The following is a 27,626-nucleotide window of genomic DNA, read 5'->3' on the forward strand; positions in this document are numbered from 1 at the left end:
CCGCCCTTTGGCCGTGCTCGTAAACCTCCTTTTTTCCCCTTAAAAAGGCGGAGGCAACGAGGTTCTCATAAAATGTGTAAGCCGAAGCTTCCTTGCAAGCCCAGCCTCGTTGGAGTCCCTGCAAGTCTCGGGAATGTGACACGTGGGGGTGGGTGGCTCTGTATTTGCATGCCTCATGAATATGCATCGAAGTGGGCGGGGCGAGCCTGGCCTTGATTCGAACGTCATGAATATGCACAGTGCGAAGATCTGCTGCGCCTATGTCGGGCCGTAGATCGCCGAGCTTGGTAAGGGAGCCTACGCAGAAGCCCCCGCCAGCGGGGAGGGCTGTGCATTTTCGTCCACATCCCGAGGTGGGGCTGGCAGGAGATCCTCCTGGGGGTCACTGGTGGGGGGGGGGGAGAGATGCGTGCGGGGGGGAGGCGTGCGAAGGGAGCGGACCGCGAGGATAAGGAGGTGGCGTCGCAGGGCCCTGGGGAAAAGAGCTTAGGGGGAGGAGGCCAAGTGCCCCCCCCTCGCCCCCAAATCGGTAGATCGGGGGAGCTGTGGATCCGCGTGCGGGTGGGTCGTCTTCGGCTCAGCCCCTTGCCTGGGATTGAGTCGAGGCGAGTCATGGTGGCCGGGGCAGCAATTGTTCTTTGTAGCCTCTTCGCTGCTGCAGGGATTGTGGAAGGCCTGGCCTGGAGACCCGACTGCAGGATGGTCTAAGGAGCGGGGATGGCGGATTGGTCGTAGAGGGAAGGCCAATTAGGACCATATGGTATGCCCATATGCTCTTAAAGGTAGCTTGTATGCCTTCTCTGCTGTAAGCGGGGCTGTCATTTACACTGGCCAGGGGTAACTGTCCTCGGGCCCTCTCCCTGCTTCCTCGCTTATGCTAACTGGCACCCCTGCTCGCCGCCTTTGTATGCTTTCTGCTTAATGCGTCCTGAAGCTGCTCTCCACCCCCTTTTGGCTGGAGTTTCCCGCAGTTCTGCCTCTCACCACTCCCTCCCTTTCTTGGCTGTGATTCCAAGAACACCCAACTTAGAAATACTTAGCTCCCTTTAAATCTTGCTGAAAACCAGTTACTGCACACAGGCTTTATGAACCTGAAGTACACCCTGTGACCTCTCCTTGTACCCATTTCTGCACCACAAAACACTGCCTCATGCTTGCTGAGCTCCCATCTTCTTTCATGATATTTCCTTGTTGCTTGTGAAAATAGTGGTCTGAACTGGGCTATGAGGACTGTCTAAACTGGCTTTTAAAATTCTGCCATTTGTGAGTGTTGGTTGTTGCTTATTGTTTACAATGAAACTTATTCTCTGTTGGGAGAAATCCACCCCTCTCTTGTACTTTAATCACGTGTCAACATTCTCCCACATGCCTTCTGTTTCCTGTATTTCTGCACAATTCTTCCCCCTAATAGAATTATGAGTTTCTTAGCCCATTAACTACTAACCTAGTGGCCCCCTTTCCAATTGCTGTGATAACCTCTTTCCTATCTGCCCTGGTTTCTATTTAGGATTCTTTCTTTGATCTTCTCTGTTTGGAAATAGGGAGCAATACATTTTTAGAATAAATTCATAATCTGTGCCTTGTAATAAGCCAGTTTTGTTTCACAAAGGGCCAAGTTTACCTAAATACATCTGTTCCTGGTGCCGTTCTTTTCTACCGCTGCTCCTTGAGGAAGAGCCTCCTTTTTATTATCCTTCTGTGACTGTTTCCTATCCATTATTTTTTATTAACATGGTATGTGTGCATTCTATGGACATGCTGAGATTAATGTCCCCTTCATATGTGGACTGTGCAGACAAAGTGGCAGACAATGGTTGCTGCAAGGGTCTTACAGGCTGAAAAGGCAGGGTGGCATGGGAAACAATAGCCCAAAGATGGCAAGGGATTTGTCTGGATGCATTTAGTAGATCACTATGGCAGCTGGGATCCCTTGAATCACATTGTAGTAAGCGTGTGCTGTCTTTTTACTTATTCATTCCTTCGACTGCAAACTATCAGAATGCAAGTGCTGATGAAAAGCTGTGCAAGTAGTAGTCTGATTCAGTGCTAATTGCATAATAGGTAGTCCCTGCACAATGCAGCACCTTCAGAAGAGAGAGTGGGTGGGGAAAGTTGCACCCATATTACTCTCCACCCCCCACTAGAGCACCTACCATTGCTTCTTAGATACCTTTACTTGCTTAGCTCTTTTCCCATAAGAGCTCCCTTGACACCATTGTTTCTGATGTTCTATGGCGGAAGAAAGCAGTTTAACTGATTTTTGTTGTTGTTGCCAAGTTTCACCTTCTTGTAAATCCAATTCAAAGGCTTTACCATCTTCACCTCCGCAGTCCTATTGCATCAGTGCTGGGAATCTGGTTATCCATATGAGGAAATAGTGCTACTTCAACTGAAACATGAAACATTTGTGCTTACAGTTGAAGTTGTTGAAGCTTTAAAAAATGACTACAAACCAGCATTTTAAGAAAGTAGTATGATCCTGGCATGGGCTGGGAATGGGAATGCAGCCATTTGGGAAACTTGCTGTCTGGATTCTGAAGAACAAATAAGTAAGCAACTTGTATTTATACTGGGTAGAGGGGCTAATGTAGAGAAGAATCTTATTGAGGCCCCAGATCTAAACCCACCTGTGGCATTAGAGACTCTTTTGTTCATGATGCACAGTTCTAGAGGAACAAAGTTATAGCCCAACTTGATTTGAATTCATAGTATGTTGGGAGAGTAGTCATTGATGCGTAGTCCAGCCATGCAGTGTTAGAAACTGAGATATGAAAGTTAGGAGCTAAATGGCACCTTAAACCTAGGTTATGGTGCAACAACGGAATGTCTAGGCACGCTTTTTTATAACAAGAATACAAAGCTGAAAATGAATGAACTGCAGCTAAAATATTATGTTCATTTTTCACATGGTCTAGTCCTTCCCCTGCCCACCCCCTAAAGGTCCTCCTTTCCTTCCACTCTGCAGTTTTAATCTGAAATCTTAGGCACAGTACTGCGCCCAGAACTCAGAAACTGCTCTCCCTAATGAAATTCCCTGTCGCAAAATGCGCCTAGAACAATGGGAGTTTTGAACATTGCAGCCATGGTGTGAGTTGTATAGTTTCCTCTTCTTCATATACCTTCTGCTGGAGAAGTTTTGTATAATGTCTTGGAGGTATAAATGCTTCACAAGAAGAGCCTCTGTAGATATCAAGCCATCGCCTTTAGGTATTTTCTCAGTTCTACTTTCTTGGCTCAGCTTTTGTACTTTTTACCTACACCTATTGGTGCCTTTTTCACCCACGTCGTATCTGCTGTTTGTTCATCCCCTGGTTTTACCTTAACCAAATCCTTATTATAGTCTTTCTGAGTGGTTTCCTTCCTGTGGCATTCCAGTTGAAAATCTCTGGGTTCCAGCAGGAGTGGATTCTGTTGCAAGTTGTACTCATTTAGAAGTCTGTGCCTTCTTCATCCCATGTCATAGGGTTGTGGAGGTGCAACTATATACATGACAAAAACAACTATTTTGCTTTAGATATTCCTTTCTATTCTTTACACTGTGAACTTGCCTGTCTTCTCTGCCTTCTATTGACTCACTCTTGATCTTTAAGAATTGCCTTTCTGCATATCTCTGTTTCATCACGGTAGCCCAAAGCTCAGCTGTAATATTATGTGCTTCCTTCTTCCTAAGCGGTTTCTAATTCTGATCTCTCTGTTCCTTTCTTAAAACAATTATGGATTGTCTTTAATAATGCATCACTATTAAAGTTAAAGTCTGGTTGGCATCCGTGTGTCTCAGGAGACAATGGAGGAGTGTGCCTCTGGGGGTGAGGTCAAGTTGTTGGAAGGTTGCATCGCCTGCTGTGGCTGTGGAGACCCATGTGGGAAAGATACGTTTTGTTGCAGCTGGGGCAGAAAGTACCATTTGGGTATATATGCCCCTTTCTGTTAGTAGTAGTAGTAGTAGTAGTAATAATAATAATAATAATAATAAATTTATTATTTATACCCCGCCCATCTAGCTGAGTAGAAAGTCCAGGCACTAAAACTAGATTTTGCAACTATCTGAAAAGATCATAAATGGAATGGCACTTTATCTTATGGGTCTTGCAAGTTAATTTTTTTGATCAAGTGTGAAAGAATTCTCTCCTCAGGAGTCTCTCATAACATGAGATACACTCTTGGGAAAATAGAAATTGTACTGTGATAATTTCCATTTCAAGACTGAGGCTGTAATCTTATACCTGCTTACCTGAGAGTGAGCCCCATTCAACTCTAGGAGTTGCTTCTGAGTAGACATGTATATAGGATGGGTTGTCAGTCAGTGTCTAAATATAAAACAGTTTTTTCTTAATATTCCTCCCCCCCTCACTTTAGAAGCCAAAAGTAACCACCCTCGCTTATCTTTCTTCTTGGTTTTTGTTTACTAGCTTATTGTGTGTATGCATATGTGTTTTACCAAGGCACTTCCTCTTTGAAGGCTGCTTTACTCTTGATGATTTTCCTGCATTGACATTGTTGTTTCTTTAGTACAGGAACAAGCATATACCATCTAATCTGACACATGTTTCTTTATATGTACCCATGGCAAAATGACCATGCATTCATTTTCCCACATAGAAATAATGTTTGTGTAGATAACAAAACAACATGTTTGGCAGTTTTAACTGCTTGATGAAATATAGTTTGTGTACTTCCTTGTATTTTGTAGAAAGGACTTGTCTGTTTCAGGAGCCTCTTTGCCTGACAGGTTAAAAACCATACTTCATCTATGAAGAAAAGTAAGAGCTGAGGAAATAGGATTGGACTGTTTCTCTGCCTTTTTTAATTCTACCTTTATTTAGTTATACTAGTTCTGAATTTGGAGAGAGTCTCATCTTGTCTTGCGTATTTTATTGTGTGTCAGGTATTCACTGCCTTAATAGATTTTGGATGGGGTTCTGGGTATCTTAATGTGTTGCTGGTTTTCAATGTCCACTCAGGTTTCATCTGCTCTCCTTCAGCTATCTTCTCCACTAAACGAAACTCTTTCCCCTTTGCAGGGGATTCTGTATTCAGAAGCAATAGTTCACTCAGGAAGTTCTTGCTGAGTAGGATAAACAGAATGGTACCTCGGACACAGGGGTGTGCAAAGTTGCAATAAAGATTTAAGTTAAGGCAAATGAATATGAGGGGAGAGAGGTTATATGAACAAGTAGCTTAGGCAAAAATAAGGTCTGGGGCTTTGCAAATGTTGGGCTTTGGTGCTACCAGGCTAGAAGTAGGGGATGGGACTAAGGCGCTGTATCCTTGTAGAAATGAGACAGGGCCTTTTTGTGGCAGCAGCCTGTCTGTAGAGAGACTAGTCCCATTCTGACGACATTTCGACTGGCAGGGGAAACATTCTTATTCTGCATGGCTTTTAATGGTTTTCATTATATGATTGAAGCTTTTAGCTCTGTTCCTTTTAAGTTTTCAGGTTTTGTTTGGCATGTTCTTTTATGTAAACTGCCTCGGGGGACCTTGTTAGGGCTGAAAAATGATGTTAAAAACATCTTTTATAAATCAAGATTAAACTAGTCAAAGGAGGGGCCTAAGCAGAAAGAGCAGAGGCGGCTGAACTGCCTTCCCTCATCTGAGGCACTGTGCCTTTAAATCACCCTCGCTTTGGAAGGAGAGGCTTGATGGTCCTATTTTGGCATAATGTATAGATGGAGGCTGAGGAGGGGGCTGTTTACAATCTTGTGGCTATGCCTTAAATTCAGCTGTATGCCTGTTGTTCCAGCTCTTTCTGTCATACTGAGGGAGGGGGGAGTTACTGGTAGGCCCCCCTCCTCCTCCTGCCTCATTATGGGGATCAGTTCTGTTAGAACAATCTCTTGAGGCACACACTCCTTGTAACCAAGATGCTGGCTTTTCTTTTCTTTTTTAGCCAGGGTTTGGCCCTCTCCTGAAATCTAGCGGGAGGCCGTTGCCGTAGTGACAGGAGCAGGCCCCAGCTTTACCTCATTGAATTCCAGGGGCTGTGCCAAACGATTGAGAAATCTGGAGGGGGGTGGTGGGAGGGGGAAGTACTCCAGATGTTTGCTCCCTGCTCAGTATATCCTGGTTGGGAGTGTATACAGCTGGGATTGGGTTGAGCAGAAACTCGGCTTTGCTGCGAAGGGGTGGGAGCAGAAAGGGACTTGGGAAGAGAAAAGGAGATTCTGACTGGAAAAGCAGCCAAATGTTCTGGCAAAGTGACTGGACCTGGCAAAAGAAAGGCAGGGAAGGAGTGATAGCGAGTTGGCTGGGAAGGAGAGGGCGTGGCAGAAAGGTGGAGCAGGGGTGGCCCTGTGGAGAGTGGAGCAAGTCAGCTAGAAAGCCAGAGTTTTATAAGTTTGAGATTCCCATCCTTTAGCATGACTCATGGCCTGGATATTTGTGGGAGACTTGCTTCCTTCACCCTTGTTCCAGCCTGCCCTGGGAGTGGCATAACATGATACATTCTCTCTTTGTGTGTGTGTGTGTGTGTGTGTGTGTGTGTGTGTGTGTGAGAGAGAGAGAGAGAGAGAGAGAGAGAGAGAGAGAGAGAGAAATTCCTCTCTCAAAGGAACAAAGGCGGATATTGGAAAACTTGCATTCTGGGAGGAAGCATCTATGGTCTGATGTTGCATTGAAGGTCTTTGCTATCTTTACAAGTTTTGCAGACTGCCTAAACTCCTTTTCCTGTATCCTAGGGGCTGACATTTATGCTGAGTTCAGAGTCCCAGCCCGGTGATGTGATGGACTCTAATCCTCAGTCGCTGTGCTCCCCATTTCCCTGTACTGCTGCTAATGGCCGGAGAGGACCCAAACAACTAGCAAGCAGTCCGGAGATAGGTATGCCTTGCATTGTGAGCCTTCAGCTCAGCAGAACTGAGTTGATTGTTTGAGAGAGCTAAATATGGGAGATAGTGCGCCAAGTTGCTAGGTATTTAATTTTTTCTGTTTATGTTGGGTGGTGGTGCACCAGAGAATGAAGAATGGAGTCAAATAGCAAGCAGAAGAATCACTTAATGCAGCTCTTGAGGGATTGTAGCTCTTCATTCTGAAAGTAGGGGACAACATATTTGAATGTGTGAAAAACAAAACATGGAAGCTATTGTGTCCAGGAGAAGACTAACCTTGAACCTTTTTTCCTGACATGCTTGTTTTCTGTGTGCATGGGGGATTCCTCTTTGCCCCAGGAGGCAGCCCTGCACCTATAATTGAAGTGTCTTCCCTAAAAGTTGCACCACACGGTTCGGCTAATCACGTAAAGGCTCTGATCCCACTGCCTGACCTGAGAACAACGGGTGGTATGCAACTAAGTTATATTCAGAGCAGAGCTATTGAAAGTAATAGAGCTAACTTAGTAATGCTATTACTTTCAGTGGGTCTACTCTGAATACTACCATTTGCAATTTAAATGCATTCCAAAAACATTTTCATGGCTTCTGTTGGTAATCTTTATTACCACTATTTCTGGTTTAATGGACTAGAAGATCCTCTAGCCTGACCTGTGTCCAAAGCTGCATGCTTATTTAGTGGCTTCTCGGTTTCCTGCAAAATAGTTTGGAAATTTAGCAAGGGTTATTAGTAGAGCTCATTTTATTTTTATTTTTTGTGTACTTAGGCAATTGATTATTATTTTGATTCATATAATTTAGTTGCCCTGTGTTCTGGTTGAGCTCTGTATAAAATGCATCTTTCCCCACATCCTTTTTTCCTCAGGGGATGCCCGTCCAAAGCCACCCGTGAAACCCAAGCCCTGTGTCTTGCCAAAGCCAGCCATGCCAGTGAAGCCTGTTCCTGGACAGCGTCAGGCTCTCTCTGAGGTGCCCTCTGCTGAAAAGATCAACTTGTTGGCTGGGCCCAAGCCATATAGTGGGGCTGGCAATGCTGTTAAGCGTCTTTCTTTTGGTCTAAAGACCTCTCCAAGAGAAGCTACCAATGGGAAGGAGGTTTTGTATCCATTTTCCACCACACCCAAACCAGCTGGAGATGGAGAAGGAACTGGGCCTGCAAATAAATCAAGTGCTGTGGAGGGAGCATCTGGAGAGGAGTGTGGAGAGTCCTCCAGTGTTCGCAAGGGTGCTGTTCCCTTCAAAGTAATACCGGTGCCAGTAGCAGCCAAGCCAGAGCGTTTTCCTGGGACCACAGTGGAGGAGATTTTGGCCAAGATGGAGAAGCCCAACAAAGAAGGGGCAAGCAGCCCTGATAGGCCTCGGCTGGTACGCTCCTTCTTCAGCCAGGATGGTAGCACAGCTGTCCACCTGGGGCCTAAGGGTTATGCTGCATTCCGGAGATGTTCCAGTGGAGAAGGGGGCGAAACAGAGTCGGAGGGTCCTGCTTGCAGAGCCTCTTGTAAAGTTGAGGACAGCATATTGTCAAGGAACAAGGAGGAAATCACAAGCTCAAATGGTCAGCATCTGCCTGAATCTGAGCTACCTGCAAGAGCAACGGAGAGAAACTTAGACTTACTCTCTAAGGACAGGTGAGGTTCAGATTCATTCCACATAATCTTAGATGATCAGCTTTGCAATACATCACAGAGTGCCCTCTGTCAAGGACTGAGATGGGATGCAGGTCAGCAACTAGAGAACAGTGCTAGGAAAATGAAAGCAATACAGTAAATGTGTCTAGAAGGTGACCTGCTGGCAGTTCTTTCTTTGTTCTTTCACATTTGGCTCTAGCAGAGGTAAATTATTCCTGTGATTTAAGAATGAAAACTGAGGGTTGGCACAACTGAAGGCTACATTCCTGGGCATTACATACATGGCAATAAATACCATTGAATTAATCACAACTTGAATTCAATGGCTAGAATTGGGCATGCTTCTCCCAACTATAGTTTCTGTGAAATCTCAGTAACCTTAAATCCTGCGATGATGTCATGAGTGGTAGCAACTCTTGGGATTTATTTGTAGGTGAGCAGTTGATCAGGCACAGGTAACTGCTTTTAGAAGAACTCTGATGATGCTTGGAGCATTTCTACATTGTGGGGGTTGGATTAGATGATAATTGGGGTTCCCCATCTCCCGTTCGTTATGTGATACACTTTTTTCCATCAGTAATCAGGCTTGTTTCCTGATGGCGATGCAATCTTTCTCTCAGCAGCTCCAGTCAACCTAGCATGAGCTGTGATGGAGGCCAACCTGGATATAGCAGTCTACTGTCTCCTCCTGGCGTGAGTTATCTGCAGCACGGCAATTCCTCCGCTGGGCTCTCTCCTTCCTGGCTCTCCTCTGTCTCAGGGGTATCTGCCACCTCTCTCCTTCCGGGCTCCCTCTCTGTAGGGTGCGTGTCTCCTTTCTCTACTAATGCTTCTCTTCAAGAAGAGATTGGTAGCCCAAGCAAACAATGCACTATCTTGCACTGCTATGGGGTTTCCCAGGCCATATTTGTTGCTTTTCAGTAACTGGGTATGTCCTTGCCAAAATCCCATGGGCTGGCTTACGTAGGTGCCTGCAGTTTGAAAGCTTCAGCCCCTAACCTCATGTGCAAGACATGGTGACATCGACTCTGAGGAAGTCTTCATTTTTCTACCTTGCATGGTACACTTTTGAAAAATCCAGAGCATAATCTTGGCATTTGGTATAGCACATAGTGCTCCCACTAACAGCCCCAATACTGCCTTATGCTTTTGGAAGAGTTAGAAAATAAATGAGAAAAAATGGATCTGTGACCCTTCAGCTCTTTAGAGAGCAAACTCTGGCCTAGGCTAGCTAGCTAGCCTGAGCCTAGCCCAGGCAAAGTGTGGAAACCTAATGCAAAATACCAGGCCCTTAGCTGGAGGGAAGGGAGCAGCTGTGACTCAGTGAATACAGTTTGGTGACCTGCAAGGTATGTATGAAGCAGATCCCAGCAGCTGGGCCTGTGGCCAAATAATCTAGCAATGAAAGCACTATAACCTCTTGCTGCTTGTTCAGGGATGGGTGATGGTAATGATTAACTCCTTTTGCCTCTCCCAGAGGAGGAGGAGGAGGGGGGGGGGAGGAAGGTCATCAGCCTATTGTGTGATCTACTTAGCTTAGTTCTTCACTTTTCTGAAGGCCTAGTTGGAGAGGAGGCAAGGTCCTGGGGTGGGGCATACAGCCTTGTTACTGCAACACTTTGAACGATTTCTTCAGCCTCTCTTTTCCCCTTCCTCCATTCTTTGAATTTCCTTTCCTTCTGGCTTCCTTCGGGCAGAAATATTGTTGGGGAGGGTCTCGTGGGGTCTTGTAGTGAAAACAGAACATCCAAGACATGAAGGACAATCTCTAAGGTCTAGAAAAAGAGGGAAGAGGTTAGGATTGGAGGAGACATCCTGTATTCTTTGGGGCTGGAGGGGGACAGATTAGGATGCTCGGGAAGGTTCCAGGGAGGGAGGAATCATATTTTTAAAACCCATTCTTCCCTTGTTTCTCTCCAGGTCTCTCTCCCCAAGACCTATCAACTCCTCACGAAGCTTTCTTCTCGAGTCACTCCTGGGTCCCCTGATGCCCCTGCTGAATCTGCCCAGTCCCCAGAGAGCCCACATTTTCCAGCAGATGTCCCAAGTGCTAAAGCTCAGCTTCCCCCAGGCTCTCCTGATGCACCTACTGAACCCCTCAGATCTCCTGTTAAGGTCTCCCTTGGTCATGCCCAGGCTCCAGGTTCCCCTCTTGCCCTATCTGATCCCTGCCCCCCAGGATCCCCCAGTGGTTTCCTAGGACACTCCTTGTCTTCAGGTCTTGGGGACCTTTCTGCAAGATGTGCTGGGCCATCTGCCAGTTTGACTCATCCTGCTGCTGAGCGCAGCCTGGCACCCCCCTGTGGTCTCCGAGGAGTGTCGGAGTCCCCTGGCTCCCCAAGCACTCCTTCTGAGTACCTTGCTAGTTCTGATAAACCTCCTGGCTCTCCCTCTCATGCACAAGCCTCCCCCTTACTCTCCAGGGTTAAGGATTCCCTCGACAATCAAGCACCAACATTACCATTTGAGGGTAAAGACCCCCAATTATCTCAACTGGTTCTGCGGCGTGCCTCAGAAGGGGTGTTGCAACCACGGGGTAAAAAAATGGACAAGGAGGAGCTGGGAGGGTCTTTGGCTGTCTTGCCAAGAGGAGGGGACCCAGCTTTAGAGCAGGCTGCAGGGGGAGAGTCCAACTGGAGCTTGTCACAGTCCTTTGAATGGTCGTTCCCTAACCGGGCTCTTGAGTTTGGTGGAAGGAGACTGGGGTCTCCTCCAAGGTCTCCCATTGCGGAGGCTGATGATACTGGTCTCTTGGAGGCAGAATTGGATAGAGAGAGCCTCAGCCCCAAAGGGTCTTATAAGGAAAGAGGTTCAGAGGGCCAGAGAGGAGAGGAGAATGAGGCTTATGGGAGCTTGTTCTGCCACAGCAATTCCAGGAGTTCCCCAGGGATCAGGAGAAAGGCTGAGGACCAGCTGGAGTCCCCTTCAGCCCTTGAGATATCAGCACCTGGAGGTCCCTCAACTCTGAGGGAGCCTATTAGCCCCAAGCTCAAGGGCCCTATAGCAGCAGCAGAGGTTGGTTGTCAAGAGGAGCGTGATGGTTTCTTACCCTTTGTCCCAACCCCTGAGGAAGGGGCTTTAAGGGCAATGGAGCCGTTGCCAAGTGTAGAGCAGGCTGCCCCTCCTGCAGAGCCTTGCATCTTATTCTCTGAAGATGTCCAGGTGCAGACAGCTGCTTCCTGCCAAGAAGATGATGGTGCTGTAGGTCTGGCACGTGAAGGCAAGTTGGGGGTTGCTGACCCCGAAAGGAGGGCTGACCCTGATCCAGGCTCACACTGGCTTGATGAACTGCTGGCATCTCCTCCGCCTAGTGCTGATGACATAAAGAAGAGAAGTACGCCCAAGTCAGAAGACCCTACAGGACCGGAGGTAAAGGAACTGTATTTAGTGCGGGGATGGGTGGTTGGCTGAAGACCACAAAACGGGTTGCAAGGAGACAGTTCTACTGGCTTCCTATTTCTAGTGCTTTTAGAACCTGGTAAGAAGGCATTAAATGGGCACAAGCATGGCTAGGTGAATGTGCATTCCTGCCCAGTTAAATAACAGAGACTGAACTTGTCTTTGGGAAGGGCGGGTCTTGGTTTTTAAGTAAGCCGCAAAAGTGGCTGAACAGGTTAGATGGCTGCAGAGCGTGCAAAAGAGGAGGCTGAGCCAAAAGGTGCTGCTGCGTGGGTAATCCTCCAGTCATCCTGGGTGGAGCAGCTTCCCTCGCCTCCCTGAATCCAGCCTGCCCGTACACATCAAAGTTACTTTTGTCTGTTTGGTTGGCCCTCTTTGCCACCAAGAAATTGTGCCTTGAGCTCCAGCAGACTCAGCCTAAGAATGAATTGGTGCTCCTTAGTTTGGTAGGGCTCCATAGCTATGTAGCCACAAGGCACATCACTTAATGTACTGGGTTGTATACCAAAACTAATGTGCATACCTTGGTAGGCTCACGTGCTCTAGCGAACAAGAATTAACTGTTCATTAGGTGGTTATAATAGGGGGTGCTTCTGAAAGCCCCAAAGTCTCAGGGGGTTCTTTGCCAGTGAACAATTCAGTACCAGTGGCTACTAGTTTATTTTCCTGGCCATATAGGTACCTCTTTAATCTTCCTTGCATTCTACCAATATGGAACTTGCCAAAATTCCAAATTATTTTTGAAAACTAATTTTTAACAGGCACGTTTCAAGCTATAATTTCCTTACATAGAAAACACTTCTATGTAGGAAACTGAGCAAGCATGAAAGACCAAAGAAAGAATTGCCACCAGGTCCCCCTCCACACACATTTATGTAAATAATTGTTTCTATACTAAATGCGTGTAACTTGCTTCATCTACACATGAGTGGATGATTACCAAGTGCAGGCTTATCACTCTATGTATGGTCAATTTTTTTTTTAATTGTATATAGCCAAAGGCCTTTACAATGGATGACAGAGAATAAAAGGAAAACTTTCCTCTAAAATCATACATGTGGGTTTGATATATTTTTCCATTTGGAGGAACTTTCTAAATGGAAGATTGCAGTGTTAGGAACATAGGAATCTGCCTTAGACTGAACCAAGACCATTGATCCCTCTAGTTCATGTCTAGTTTAGACCTGGGACCCATTTTTAGTTCAAACATTCTTTTGGGCATAAGCATCTTAATTTTTTACTACATATTTATAAGGTTGTGATGTAGTTGTTGTGCCCACCTTAAGTCATGTTGATCTGGTAGTAGATCTGGCCCATTTTTTGAAGATATAATGGTCTACACTGACCAGCTGCTCTCCAAGGTTTTGGACAGGGATCTTTACCAGCCCAGTCTGTGGATGGCAGGGATTGAACCTGGCACTTTTACATGCAAAACGTGCTGCTACCCAGTAATGGCCCTTTCCTAAATTGTGCATGTTAAGTGAAATATATTCAAACTGGTTTAAAAAAATAATAATACAGGAAGGGCTTAGTGAATTTACATTTTCAGTTTCTGTCTCTTTAATGTATTTCTCATATTGGACTGTTGGGAGAAGGGACATCTTTACTAGATCAGATCCCCACTAAATTTGGCTCACTGCCCCATGCCTTTCTAATGTTGCTTTATTTTCCTCGCCTTTCTTTATTAGGATCTTCTGGGATGGTCAAGGAAGGATCTTCACAGCGAGTTTGGCTTTGTAGAAGTTGATCGGTCTGCTACCTTTGGCATGGGTTGGGCTGCTGGTGTTGGCAAGGTAGTTTGGCCCGGTGAGACAGAGCAGGATCGAGAATTTGGCACTGGCCCACAGGAGTGGCTGAGCTCATACAGTGATGCCAAAAGGCAGGATATGGAATTTGGTTCCAGCCAGAAAGTCTGGACCAGAGGAACACCATTGCAGGACAGTTCTAATCCAGGGCAAGAAGATTGGATCACTGCCTATGGCAGCAGCTGTGGTGACCAGAAGATTGAGGAGCCAGATTGGAGCAGCACATATAGCATCAGCACTGCTGAGTGTCAGGACCGAGAGCCATATGTGAGAAAACCAGGCTGGCCCAGACTCTGCAGTAATGAAGATGATCAGGAGAGCAGCACGTCCGCTGCTGAGAAAATGGGTTGGAGCAGCCCCTATCACGTTGGTGCTACTGAAAGAACTGACTGGCCCAATAAATACAGTGAAGAAAAGGATAGCTGTCCAGAATTGGAGGTTAACACAAAATCATCAGATGCGTTTAGCAAATACGGTACTCACAGCCACCAGGATGCAGAGCTCAGTGCCAGGCATTTAGAGGGGCCCAGTGATCACAGTGCTGTCAATGTTGGCTCTCAGGATGCCACATCCAGTGCCAGCCAGTCAGGCTGGCCTAGTGATTCCAATGTTGACAGCAGGGCTAGCCCAGTGCAGTCAGAGTCCCATGCCAACCAGGTGGAGCAACCTAGTGAATATAGTGCCAATCATCCAGAATCCCAGGTTAGCATCCAACAGCGACTACGACCCAATACATATGGCTTTGATGATGGCAGCTGTCAGGAGTCTGAACTGAGTGTCAAACAGTCTGATTGGCCAAGCAGATATGTCATGGGTATTCCCCAAAGCCATGATGGTGTGCTCAGTGCTGAAAAACCAGATGGAGCCAGTGAATATGATGATAATCAAACACGCTGGGAAAGAGAACTCAGTATTGCAAGCAGAAGCAGCACCACTGAATTTGAGGCTGGTGATCTGGAGTACTGTGCCCGGAAGCCAGTCTGGGCTGATGATTACAACCTTAGGGAATCTGATCTACAAGATAGTGATTTCCCCATTGCCACAAGAGAATGGGTCAGAGACACTGATGTCTCGGCAACTAAACAAAATAACCAGTTAGGTGCTATAGGGAAGGACCGAGCTGGTAGTTTTGGTCCAATAGAGTTACCAAGTCTAAGTGTGACCGTGGATTTGGAGGAGACAGCTGGCAGCCTGGTAGGTCACTCTAGAGACTTAGTAGCAGTTGCTATGGATGAGCCTAGAGGAGTTGGAGAGGGGCAGCCTGAGTGGACTCAAGATCTTGGCCTTAGAGGCATGGATCTCTCAAAAGACTTGAAAGTTGGGAGCCCAGATGCATCTGAAAAACCTACAGAGAAGCAGCTTCATTGGTTTCCTTCCTTGGGTCTGGAAACCTTGTCTGCTTCATCAGATGTAAGGACTGTGAATCCAGAGGAGACCAGAGAACCTGGTGTGGGACAAGCAGATTTGGCCTACAGATCTGGCACTGAAAGCATGGAAGTGTCTGATTTGAGGCCCAAGGCTTTGGATGGGGCTGAGGAAGTAGATCTAATACAGATGGACTGGACTGGCGCAACTGGGATAAAGCATAAGGACAGCAGCTATCAGTTTGGAGCGACACCTTTGGATGGTGATGAGATGGAGCATCCAAGAGCAGCTGGAGTCTCTGGAGAAAGGTAAAGGCTGTATCCTAATGTATTATAAAAAGGTTCAGATGTTTTCATGCTTCAGTTCACTTGGTCTCCAACAGGTGCACTTCAGTGTGACAACAGACCTATGAGAGCTTTCACAGTGCTATTAGAGGAGGATGAGAAGATGAAGGCAGGTGGGTAGGTTGCCCAGGCGATCTGCAGAGGAATTGCCAGGACATTTTCTGAGCAGCTGTGCTGCTGCTTCCGCCATATCCATTGCTATTCGCCTCACACCAGTGATGCCATTTCAGCCTCAGCAGTGTCAGACAACAAGGGAAGTGAAGCAGGTGACCTGCCCAAGTGAGTCATAGAGGAACAGTTGGGACCCCTTGAGCAGCTTAATGTGGGTCAGACTGGGGGGTGGGTGGGTGTTGGTGAGTGAAGCAAGTGATGGCACAGCCCCATGTCTCTTAAGAAAGTTAGAATGGAAGTGGAAGGCTAAATGAATACAAGTGGACAATGGAATTGAAGTACTGATTTTGTTTTTGCATTGATTTCCTTTTGTAAATTCCTTTTGTAAAGTCAAAAGCACAGTTGCACACTTTTAATCGGTTTGCAACCATTCCCTTTCATCCCTCCATGTTATCCATTGTTAGTATAGCCAGTACCACATATTACTTTGTGTCTATGGTGCACAGCTGCTGAGGTAGGCCTTACAGCTACCTCTTGAAGCCAGAAATCTTTGTGGGAACCAGGATAGGCAACTTCTACGGCGCTGCGGTGTAGAAACACTGCCCAGGCAATGGAACTTCTTTCCCTCACTCCCTGTGTGGCCCCTAAATCTACTATGGGTTTCCCCCCAGTTCTCCATAGCAGATTTGGGGATGGCATGGGTCACATTTGGTGGTGTGGGAGAGGGAAGAAGAGAGGGAGAAGGTTCCATCCAACAAATAAAATCCTTGTAGTGATGGAACTTTAGCTCAACATATTAGTTGAATATGGCCCTGAGGTTTAGAAGCAACAATCATAGTGTGTAACTCTTGTTTCTTTGGTGAGAAAATCCAGTGATGCTCCACTGCTACCCTCCATCTGGTCATGACAGCAACTGCACACCCAGTAGCCATGATGTGCACTGTTTTGTTTTTCTAACTGTGGAAACACAGTAGAGTACTGTGGCTGTTGTAGAATGAAATCAGGCAGGCGGGGGGGGGGGGGCTGCAGCAGGTTACCTGGAGGTATATTTTTACTCTCCTTAGCTGACCAGGCAAATGCCTAATGATCCAGCTGCTGTTCTGCAAGAGCTGTCACCTTTGCTGTCGTATGGTCAGTTCCACTGTCTTGTCTTGGGTTGGTGCCATGTTCAGCAGGAATGAGAAGAGGACTGATTCTTTTATGAATTGCTTCTAGTGTTTTGGCTTTCAATTAGCTGTCTTGCTTCAGCAACATCCTGTACCAGCAGGTCCCATGTCTTATGCACATAATTAGCACTCTCATTCAGCATGCTCTGAAGTCACAACCTCTTTGTTATGGGTGAAAATGAGTGACAGTATCTACAATTCTCTTTCCTATATTGCATTCTGTAAACATCTCTCTTCGTCATCACTTGTTTCTCTTCAGCCTTGGATTTGCTGACTAGTTTTTTTAAAAAAATGATTCACTTCCCTCTGTGCCCCCCATGCCTCTTGCTGTGGTCCCTCATTTACGCAATTTTCTCTGTGGCCCCCTTGGAATATCCTGGGCCCCAGCATATGGCCCCTGGTTGTGAAACGCTGCTCTAGACTGGAGTAGGAGTGCTTTGTCAGGATGTGAGGTGGCATTGCTCCCTCCTTTGAACATGTGCTTTTGAGCACCTCTTTTTTGGCAATACATTCTCCACAACTAGGTACTTGAGAGACCAGCAGCAAGTATGGCTTAAGGATTGTGCTGATGTGGAAGTGGCGCACTATTTCAGAGGTAGGAACAGGTCCCATAACAGAAGTAGGTCAGAAGGGGTTGGACCAGGCCTTGTGGTCTCTTCCTGGAATGAAGTGGTAGCTAATCCCCCCCCCCCCCCAGCACTCAAATCTGGATCCATACCTGTATTGCTTTCACTGGGGAAATAACAATTTTGATGACTGTCCAGCTTCTTTGAAATGCAAAACAGAGTAGGAGTAGCAGACTGCACAAACCCCTGTCGCCTTTCTCCCACTTTCCTAAACTTGAAACAATTTTCTTTTTATACAGCTAATGCTGTTGCCATGTTTCTATCACTTTCTGTGGGTTATAACCAGCATCTTTCTGTTCTAGCATTTGAGGAACTCATGTCACTGCTTGGAATAAGACTTCCAGATTGTGAGCTCTTTTAAATGCGAAGTCATCAAATTGGATTGTGATTATGGAAAGCAAAAGGGACAAGAAAGATAGTTTGCAGTGCTGCACTTTTTAAGCTAACCATGAAACAGGGGCAAACTATTATTTATTAGTCACCATTATGCTGGAGCCCCAAGTGGCTAACAGTGAAAATTAAATATATTAAATTTAATCAAGTACAGCAGCAAAAATGAACCATAGCAAGCAAACAGACTAAATGCTAAACTCCTCTTGAGCATAAGCCTCATTGTCATCAAGTTTATCAAAACAAAACAAAATAATGTTAAAAGCACTGATTGGTAACATATGTTGAAAATGTTGAAAGGCCTGGGGAAAGAACTGAAGTCTTCTCATCGTGCCCTCCATATATGTGTAGAAATTAGGAAGAATTGGGTCAGTTTTAATCTCAAATAACTGATTGCCATCATCTCGTCCTTGTAACCTAATGAAAATGGATATAGAGATGACCTTGGCAACTGTAGAGAGAACTCAAGGAGAACAACAAGGTGTGACTTTCAATGTCATGCACACAGCCATTTTAAAAGGTGCAGGTTTCACTCAAGGACTCTTCTTAGCTAAATGATGTGCCTTCTGATTTGGCTAAAATGGGGGATGGAGAGAATTGAGGGTACAGCCAAGGTCACCCAGTGAACATCATGGCTGAGCATGGATATTAACTTGGGGCTCCCTAGTCCAAGCCTAGCATGCTGCCTTTCTCTGATGTGGAATCCTTCTCATGTGCATGCCTAGTCATACTCTTGTTTTGAAGCTGCCTCTGCCTGTTTTGGTTGCTGCGTAACTTCCAGACAAAGGCTTTCTTGTATATTGGGTAATTTTGTACACTTGACACCCTTAAGCCATGCATGGAGTGATTGCTAATCCCTGCAACTCAAAATGAGAAACCAGGAAGTATCAGCATCCAAACCAGTGTAAATTGAATGAAAATTAATTAATGTGTCGTGTCTTGGGTACTCCCCCTCTTCATACTTACATTCTTCAGGCCACAGAGGGAACAGAATGCAGTGGTGCCTAGCAGCTCACTGAAGTTGATTAAGGCTATAATCCTATTGTCCAGTTTGCATGTAGCAGCCATGCTCTGAAATGAACTATAGCTTATCTTAAACAAGCAGTATACTTGTACATGGTGGTCGGATTGTGACCTCTGTGTTTGTCCTTTTTCAGAAGCAAATCATTGCTGGCTTAGCATTGCATGCAAACCGGCACTCATGGTTTGCTTCCCACTAAACAAACCACAAGTGGCAAACCAAAGTCAAACCTCGATTTCTTACTCATGGTTTGTTTGAAAACGCTCCAAAAACATGGGGTCATGGTAAACCGTAATTTTAGGCTATGGTTTACCATTACATGCTAACCAGGACTATGTGTGTTATGTGTGAGTAAGCCTCATTGAACAGAATGGGACTTAATTCTCAGTAAGCATGCATAGGATTGTTCTTTTAGAGTTGCCCTTAAGGGAATGTAAAACCAAGGAGGTTGTCAAGCCAGGGTTTTTGCAGGCTGTGGGTTGTAAATTGGGCAGACATGTCATAACGGCAGCCTTTGGCCTGAGGAATCTGTAGTCTGTGGGGTAGCTAGAGTTACATATTCCACACTCCTCATTACAGTCCAGCCTTTTGAAATGGTCATATAGTATAGCCTGTATTTATTTTGGCAGTCGGGAAATGTGCAGGTTTATCTTTCCTCCTGTCTTCTCTAATGCAAACTGTTGCTGCCTTGGATCACATGAGCTTCCACCTGCATTGTGAAGTGGATATCCCTACGATGATTGTACCATGTGGCTTAAGCGTAGGGTCATGATTTGAGTTCTCTTTGAGGTATTTGTACTCTTTGACCATTGGCAATTGTAGGTTTGAATCCTCCGTTGTGGGTTTGTCCATCTCTGATGCCTCCTTAGGCCTGCATCATGTTTGTAAGGTATTCATTCTCGCTTTGGCTGTCGAGTCCTGACCTTCACATACCGTCATTTCTTTTGTACAGTGAGGAGAAAAATGGCTTTGGGATGATTAGGAGATATGGAGATGCTTGGAGTTGGGGAGGGGGAATTTTGCTAGGATAGTGAGAGCCCTGTTGATAAGAATTAAGAAGAACCTTACCCTAACGTTCATTATCTGACATCCAAGCAGGAAATTCCGTAGTGAGCGACTCTCTAGCCCCAGCTGCCTGCAGGAAGACATGGTTTCCAATAGTGCTGTCAAAGAGGTGGCCCAGCAGAAGAGACCTGCCTCCTTCCACAGCTGCCATTCAGAAGAAGAGAGGATACTGCGCAGCTTGCGTAATAACCAGGGGGCTCTTGCTGAAAGGGCTGAAGGACTGCCTTTCTCAGCAAAGGAGGATGGAAAAGCTTTGTCTGCTGCAGATGGTGGGGACAGCCAGTTAGACAGTGGAAATGGGAGTCAGCTACCCGTGGACCTGAGAGTGTTGAATCATCCAGAGCAAAATGGAAGTCAAGCTGCACAGCCCATATCACAGAAGGCTCCTGCTTCAGAGGGAGCTATTGCTCCTGAAGGGGAGAACTTCATCTTCTTAGAGGTAAGTAGTACTTAAGATGTTTCTGAGGTACCTGCTTGATCCCTGAGCCTTCTCTGCAGGATATGGGCTTATACGTGCACAGCAATTCTAAGGTTTGAGGGGCTTTTACATTACATTTAAATGCGTAGCTGATATAGAAACATGGGTTCCTAATGCTTTCTTTCAGGCAAATGCTCCATTTCAGACCTGCTTTACAAAGGGTTTTGTCAGCTTCTATAATTGCTTCTGGATTGAGAGGGATCGCTAAGTCAGTAGAGCGTGAGGCTGTTTATCTCAGGGTCATGGGTTTGAGCCCCACGTTGGGCAAAAGATGTTGCATTGCAGGGTTTTGGACTAGATGACCCTCATGGTCCCGTCCAACTACAATTCCATGATTCTGTGATTCTATGTATAAAGAATAGCTCATAACCTTGCCTATTTTGGCTGTATTTTGGTAGCTGACTCCAGATAATATTTCAGGCTTCACAAGTTGACTCATGAGTCATGAGTCCTCCAACAAACAGCTTATGTCTTGCTGCTGAAGTAGAAATAAGCTGGAAGACTAGAGAGTGAGGAGAGAAATCTAAATCCTTTTTCTAATATTGCCATTTCAGTTGGGCAACCTTGAACCAAAGTTATTTTTGTCCCTTGGTTTTCATGCAAGCTGTAAATCATTTGTAGGAAAGGTTTCAGCCAACCACCCATGCCAGTCTGCCCAGAAGCCTTCCCACACAGCCTGGTGATGCCCTTGTGTTGTGCTACATGGGCAGAACTAGTGTGTCCAGGCTTTTGGTAACCAGCCTCATCCCACACTTTAGACTTGAGTGACACCCCAGGACAATGTAAGGAGCCTGATGCAGTGCAATCTGGTTGGAAAAATTCATAAGCAGTTCTCCCCGCCTTCCTCTACTCATAGCTGTCAGTCGTTCACCTAAAAGTTAGAAGGTGAGCCAACCATAGAAGAGTATTTGGGGCAGGAAATAGAAGAAAACCGACACATATTAACAGTTTTTAATGAAAGGACAAGTTGTTAATGGTTGAGCTCGGCTTTGTGGGAATATGTGGATGTTTTGCTAGCTGTGGTCCTGCAAGCTGTGCATGTCTCTGGAAAGTGTATGAAGTACTCTTCAGTTTCTGCGCCTTGGAGGAACTGAAGCTGAGAAGGATCTATGGGGACACTCTGGGTGTTGCTGTGCATTCATTGAGGGAGAAATGTGTTTCGCTGATCTCTTTGTTCTCCTCTTCTGTATGCTTTCAGGATACAGAGGTTCTTGACAACACTGTGTATCGTGACCGTGTTAATTTGGGCCGTAAGCGAGGTCATCGTGCACCAGCCACCCGGTCTGGAGGGGCTCTTTCCGAGAATGACGGAGACAATTGGATGTTCAGAGATTCCACAGGTAGCATGGAGCATTGCATCCTGGGCCTGGCATGTAGCCTTCATTGGCATGTAGCCAACACCTGTTACTGAAGCGGTTTTTGATGTGTTATCTCTTCGTGTCTTATTTGGTTATGTCATTTTGTGTGTGGCTTATTTTGTTAACTTACATTCTTGCCTTTCTTCACAAAAAGCTCTAAGCAGCTTGCATATGATTCCCAGGCAGCATTCACTACAGAGGCACTGCTTAGGGTTAGGCCATCTTAAGGTAGTTTACATTATGCTACCAGTACAAGAATGCAAGCTTCTATCTAGAGCTTGCAGTCTAGAATTTGACAGAGTGAAGAGGGGATAACCAAGGCAGCAGTATGTGGTTGCTTCAGTTACATGTGCTTAGGCTTTGTTATAGGCTTCAGCAGATGTGCCACATATAGCATGACTTGGTGTGACAAAGGTTTCCAACAGGAGTGTCCTAGGTTGCCTGTCATTGCTGCTTTCTAGGCACTGCACTTTAGATTATGTCATTCTTTTCCTCCTGTTGGGGCATGGATTAAAATGCGTCACATGGTGTCAGCATGGGTTCTTCTGCATTATGGCATTGCCATTTTCTTCCCTGTTTAGAGCCTCGAATAGTTTCTGCGGTCTCTGATGAAGAAGCCCCAGAGGAACCAAGGAGCAGGAAGTCACGAACATCTCCACTGTCAAAGGGGGTAAAGGTCCCTCTCTTCCCAGGGCTGAACCCATCGGCATTGAAGGTAGTACCTGGAAAGGGGTTGGGGACAGGATAAAGAATGACACAATGTTAACAAATATGGGTTGGCTCTTGGAAACTGAGTGGCCTTTGCTATCAGATAGTGGAATGTTAAATGTTAGAATTCCAAGCTGAAATCAAAGTACTGAATGAAAGGAGGGGGGAGAAAAACTCATGGAGAATGAGACAGTCAATGCTTCCAAGTCATGGTGGATAAACATTACTTCCATCATGCCACTGAACATCATTTGCTGAGGATCACCAATGGTAGAATGCTATTGCACTCATATTTGATAGGCATCTGGTTAGCTACTATGAGGAACCAGGATGCTGGACTAATTAGCTGATAAACCTCTGGCCTATAGGCGGCCGGGGGTTTCAGGGGTTCAGGAAGGGGTTTGCATTGAAATCCTACTAAAATGGTGGAAAAAACATTTGTTTTAGCAGGAGTTTCAATGTGAACCCATTGTGATAAGGAAGGGAAGTGCATGCATTAAAACCCCTGCTAAAATGAAAGGACGAAAAACCTTTGCTTTAGCAGTAGGTTCAATGCAAATCTCCTGTTATAAAAAGGTGTTGGCATTGAAAGCCCTGCTAAAACAAAATGTTTTTCACTGTTTTAGTGAGGTGATTGACAAATGGGTGGCCTTGCAAGGCTTGTTTTGGCCCATAGGGCTAGTTGTGTCCAATTTGGCTTGCAAGGCACTCCTGGCCCATGGAGCCAAAAGCTTCCACACACTTGAGATAGGTCTTTGCTTTGTCAGAGGAGATTACTATCTAACCTGCAGCCCCTGATGGTAAAGAAAGTGCAGGGGGCAGTTGTGAGAGAAAAAACAGAAAATTGCCAATGAAAGATCAGGGAGTAGGACAACTCTAAGCAAATGTTAGGTGTTTTGCTAAATGCCTGCTTTTGTAAATCTGTTGTCCTCAATCCTAGGCCAAGTTGCGAGGCCGAAACCGTTCTGCTGAGGAAGGGGACCCACAAAGTGAGGCCAAGGAAACCCATGTTCAGCGCTCTAAATCGTGCAAGATTGCCAACATCACTGGGAAGCCTCTGGTGCTGCCACCCAAACCAGAGAAATCCTCAGGGTAGGTGTGTGGTGGTGGTGGAAAATAACATATGTCGGTATGTCGGTGGTGGTTATCCTGCTTGCTGCAGAACATGAGTGTGCTGCAACTCTTTCTGGCAACTATAGCAGAAGAAAGGCAGCAGCCAACAATACACAGGAAATTAGGATAAAGATCATATATACTATCAGTCTTCTCAATTCTCCAAGTACCATTGCTTATGTAGTCAGAACATCACCACCCATGCACAAGAGGCAGCACCCCAGGTTTGCAGAAGTACAAAAAATCTTGAAGGAAGAAACCTTTTTGAGGGGAATGCCTCCTTTCCCAAAAAACATTCCATTGAGAACTAAGTGTGCTTAATGAGTACAGAATGTTCCTTGACTAGGGAAAACCAGGGATGGGGAAGAATGGAATGGAACAGCTGGAATCCCGAATGGAGGGCATTTGTTCAATCATATGGACTTGCTGGCCTATTGTTGGTCAGTTACAGGTGTCTGTATACCATTTGTCCCTCTAAGTCATGGTCCTCTGTATGTTATCAGACTGAAACTCCCATTGTCCCTGACCGCTGGTCATGCTGGCTGGGGCTGAGGAGAGTTGCAGTCCATCCACATCTGGAAGACCACAAGTTCTACTCCCCCCCCCCCCTTCTCTGCTCTGAACAATGCATAGTCATTCTTAGTTGGTGGAATGTTCTGTCTTTTTAGTGCTGGCATCGAATGAGACTCTGGCATGCCAACTAGTCAAGACCTCTTAGTGGTTGGCGTTCAGCTAGAGGGAAAGGGACAAAGGCATTTTGCGTTAAGACTCTTACCTGGTGCAGACTCATGGCCTTTCCCTCCTCCTCTCTCTCCCCACTGTTGCTTTTTGAACATCCAGCCTGATAAAGAGTTCTGGGCAACTTGAAAGCTTGTCTGCTGTTTTGTGACATTTTTGGTTGGCCTAATAAAAGTATTGTCCTAAAACAGATTTTGGAGTTCAGTGATGTGTTCCCAGCAAATGACCTCATGGGATATTCTCATTTTTAAAGTAAACTTTGCAGTTGTCTGCTCCCTCTTTGAGCATTCAAAAACTAATGTTACAAAAAGTTTGAAACTGGATGTACTCTTACTTTTGGAATTGCCTTCTCCCATGAGAACCTGTGCAGGAATGCTGTTCCGCTACAGAGGCCCTCTACTATATTCACTTGCTGTTAGAGATACAACTAACGGGCTGATGTCTCTCTCTCTCTCTCTCTCTCTCTCTCTCTCTCTCTCTCTCTCTCTCTCTCTCTCTGTGTGTGTGTGTGTGTGTGTGTGAGAGAGAGAGAGAGAGAGAGAGAGAAAGCCTTCTCTGTTGTGGTGTCCACATTAAGGAACAGCCTGCCTAGGGAGATGCACTTGACTTCCTCATTGCTTGCCCTTCAGCAAGCAGTGAAGAACATCTTATTCCAGCAGGTGCTCACTTAACCTGGCCTCTCTCCATGATGTTTTAATTGTTGTTTTCAGCTGTTGTCTTACTGGCTTGTATTTATGATTTGTATTTTATGACTGTAGCCGTGGTCTTGTTGTAAGCTGCCTTAGTCCACTTCTGTGAGCAAAGGCAGGTAGAAGTAACTGAAATACATAAGAAACATAATAAATATATAATTTTGGGGCAAACTCTGTTACTTAGTGTTGTGATTTTGGGTTCTGCCATGGGTCACAGCGCTACCTGCTCCTTCAGGCTTCCTGCCCACAACTCATGAGACATATTAGATTGGGGGGGGGGTGAAATTAGTGGTGCAGGGCTCTTAGATCCTGTTCTCTGCACTCTGCCTCCTTGCCTGTGTAGTGTTGGAGGGGTTGGAAAATTGTATACAGCGGCATGTCTGTGTGGCTGCATGCTGAGCGTTGGTATTCAAACTATTTCTTAGCATCCAGGTCCATCATTTTGCCTCTGGAATGTGGGTAACCCATTATTATTTTTTCTATCGTAGTTCCACCTTTTGCTTTTAACCATTTCCTGACTCCCCTAGGTCAGAAACATCCTCACCCAATTGGCTGCAAGTCCTGAAGTTGAAAAAGAAGAAGTCTTGAAATAAAAACATTCAGGCAAGTTTCTCTTCTCAGATGCAGGGCTTAAGTCTAGCTTTCCAAATGGGCATCTGATCGCTAATATTTGTGCAAGTGGGATCATCATTGCTTTCCAAGTGCACTACATTCAGCACAGCTGGCCATTTTGGTTCTGCAGCTGCAAGAAAAGTTTGTTGGAATCTTGGCAGTTTGTCAAGCATGCTTACAGAAAAATGTCTGTGGCTCTTGTACATCAAGCATTAAGACCTCTGAACAGGATGAGGCATTTAGGCCTCCTGGAAGTTGAAGCACTCTTCATAGTGGATGTCAGTTGGACAGAGTTATAAGAGTGGCCATTAAATCTCTTCCCTGCTAGTATCCATATACCCCAAATTCTCTTCCGTGAGCTCTCACTGAAGTCTTGTCCAGATTGCACTCAGCAGCTTCAGGCTGCTTGTGTTAGCTTTTGCACAAAATTGTGATTTCAAATACAATGCTTTTCAGTACACATTTATTTTTGTTGTGTTTGTGTGGGGTGGGGATAGGGAGCTTGGGGAATCCTCCTGTCCTTTTTGACCTTTCCATTTACAACTCTGGTAATGTATACTGGGTTAGTCCTGGTACTATAAGGAGAAAGCTATAGTTAGTAGAACTGCATGAGCCCAGAAGGCTGCACTAGTGGATTACCTGTGCTTGCATTGTGGTAACTGGCACTCTGGAATCCTACATAGGTGAATTATCATGCATGTTCATGATAATCATGCTCTTGCTTAGCTGTTTGTAATCTCACAGACAGCTGCAGTAGAGGAGCCTAAAACATTTGTCATCTGTCAGAGGTCCATTGCAGTTAATGTAAAGTGACATGACCATCACAGGATGATTCATGTGCTTTGATTCCTGTGTAAATGGTATGTGCATATTGTAGGTGAGGAAACTAGCTGCCAGGCTGAAGAAGTGTGACTGGTATAGGGCAATTCCCAATGAGTGCTGCACTGGTTGACCTGGGAATTGTTGCAAAAACAACAGTCTTCCGTCACCTTCAAGACTTACATGTTTCTCAAGGCTCAAACGTTTGTAGACTAGATTCCATTTCGTCAGATGCATGACATATTGTCCTAAGTAGGTGCCTGCATGCAATATATGCGCTTTGGGGCTGTGTGGGTGTATGAGGATAGAAGCAAATGAAATGCAAAAAGTACAGGTCGTGTCATAGCACTTCCATGTATTGCACAGAATGAATGCTAGTCTACAAAAGTTTAGGTCATAATACATTTGTTACTCTTTGGGCTGTCTTTGCTGCACCAGACTACCATTATTCCAGGAACTAGAGTAGCATTCCAGCAGCTGGAACCGCATGTGGCGGGAAACATCTTGTGTCTGCAACTTGCAGGCTATTCTAGGAACTTTTTGCCACCTAGTGGGCAATGCTGCACATGACTTCCCGTTTATTTTGGTTGGGGAAATGGAAGATTGGTTCCTTGGGAATTCTAATTGAAAGAGAACTGAAGAGGGAATTTGGCATACTAAATAACTATGCAGTTACAAAAGGTCACCTTGATTTGAACGTGCTGCTCCAAAGGGTGTGTAGGCTTGTGTGGGAGACTAAGCCTTTAACATGTTTTGCCCATGAGCCAAAGTTGGGCGGTGATGCATAAGTCTGTAGGTGGGATTCCTGCACTATAGCAAATAAGCCTGCCAAGCTTTGTAATTCCTGTCATATTCTTCTTTTTGTTGCAGGTGTTGCTCTCCTGCTACTGGGCCCCTGACAGCTGAAGTTCCAGTGAGCTGTTCACGGGTGGGAGGCAGCATGTTGGGTCTGGAGCCAGAATCCCCACCTAACAACTTAGAGGGATTGGGGTGGGGTGGGGGGAGGGGGGAGGTGGGGAGGGGAGAAGGAGGACGAGGCACATTTATGCACTTTGTATCACATTCAGTCACTCATGCATATGGCGGTCAGATGCTCTCTGCCGCTGTCCTAGCTGTTTTCTCCTTTTTTCCCTCCTTCTTATACCACATACATTTTTATAAAGTATCTTTATTCTTTTTTTGTAACCAGTCAAGGAGCTTTGTGCTGGCCCCCTTTTCTTTCACCCCAAGGTAGGGAGGGAAGACAAAGAGGTGAGGCTTCTGCTTTCTCGGCTGCCATATAATGCATTTCAGACAAAAGAAGAATGGAATTTCCCCCCCTTTGGCCACTTGAAACAAATAAAGGTTTTATGGTTAAGGAG

The 27,626-nt window shown here is 45.6% G+C and overlaps 1 protein-coding gene across 6 annotated transcripts; it reads left to right on the top strand.

Moving 5' to 3' along the window:
• Positions 1-137: 137 nt before the first annotated feature.
• On the top strand, positions 138-27,626 carry TNKS1BP1 (tankyrase 1 binding protein 1). Of its 6 annotated transcripts, none has more exons than XM_077933173.1 (12): positions 138-287; positions 6,678-6,819; positions 7,693-8,455; positions 9,076-9,148; positions 10,376-11,824; positions 13,543-15,332; positions 19,778-20,186; positions 21,424-21,565; positions 22,165-22,298; positions 23,232-23,383; positions 25,362-25,437; positions 27,136-27,626. In XM_077933173.1, the coding sequence occupies exons 1-11, from the start codon at positions 261-263 to the stop codon at positions 25,420-25,422; spliced, it is 5,142 nt and encodes a 1,713-aa protein (XP_077789299.1). In that variant the 5' UTR covers positions 138-260; the 3' UTR covers positions 25,423-25,437; positions 27,136-27,626. The 6 variants fall into 6 exon arrangements, with proteins under 6 accessions (XP_077789299.1, XP_028561655.2, XP_077789288.1 ...); XM_028705822.2 differs by having other exon boundaries at positions 215-353; XM_077933162.1 differs by having other exon boundaries at positions 215-353; positions 19,781-20,186.

Source organism: Podarcis muralis, chromosome 1 (assembly GCF_964188315.1).
Source record: "Podarcis muralis chromosome 1, rPodMur119.hap1.1, whole genome shotgun sequence".
NCBI classification, from domain to species: domain Eukaryota; kingdom Metazoa; phylum Chordata; class Lepidosauria; order Squamata; family Lacertidae; genus Podarcis; species Podarcis muralis.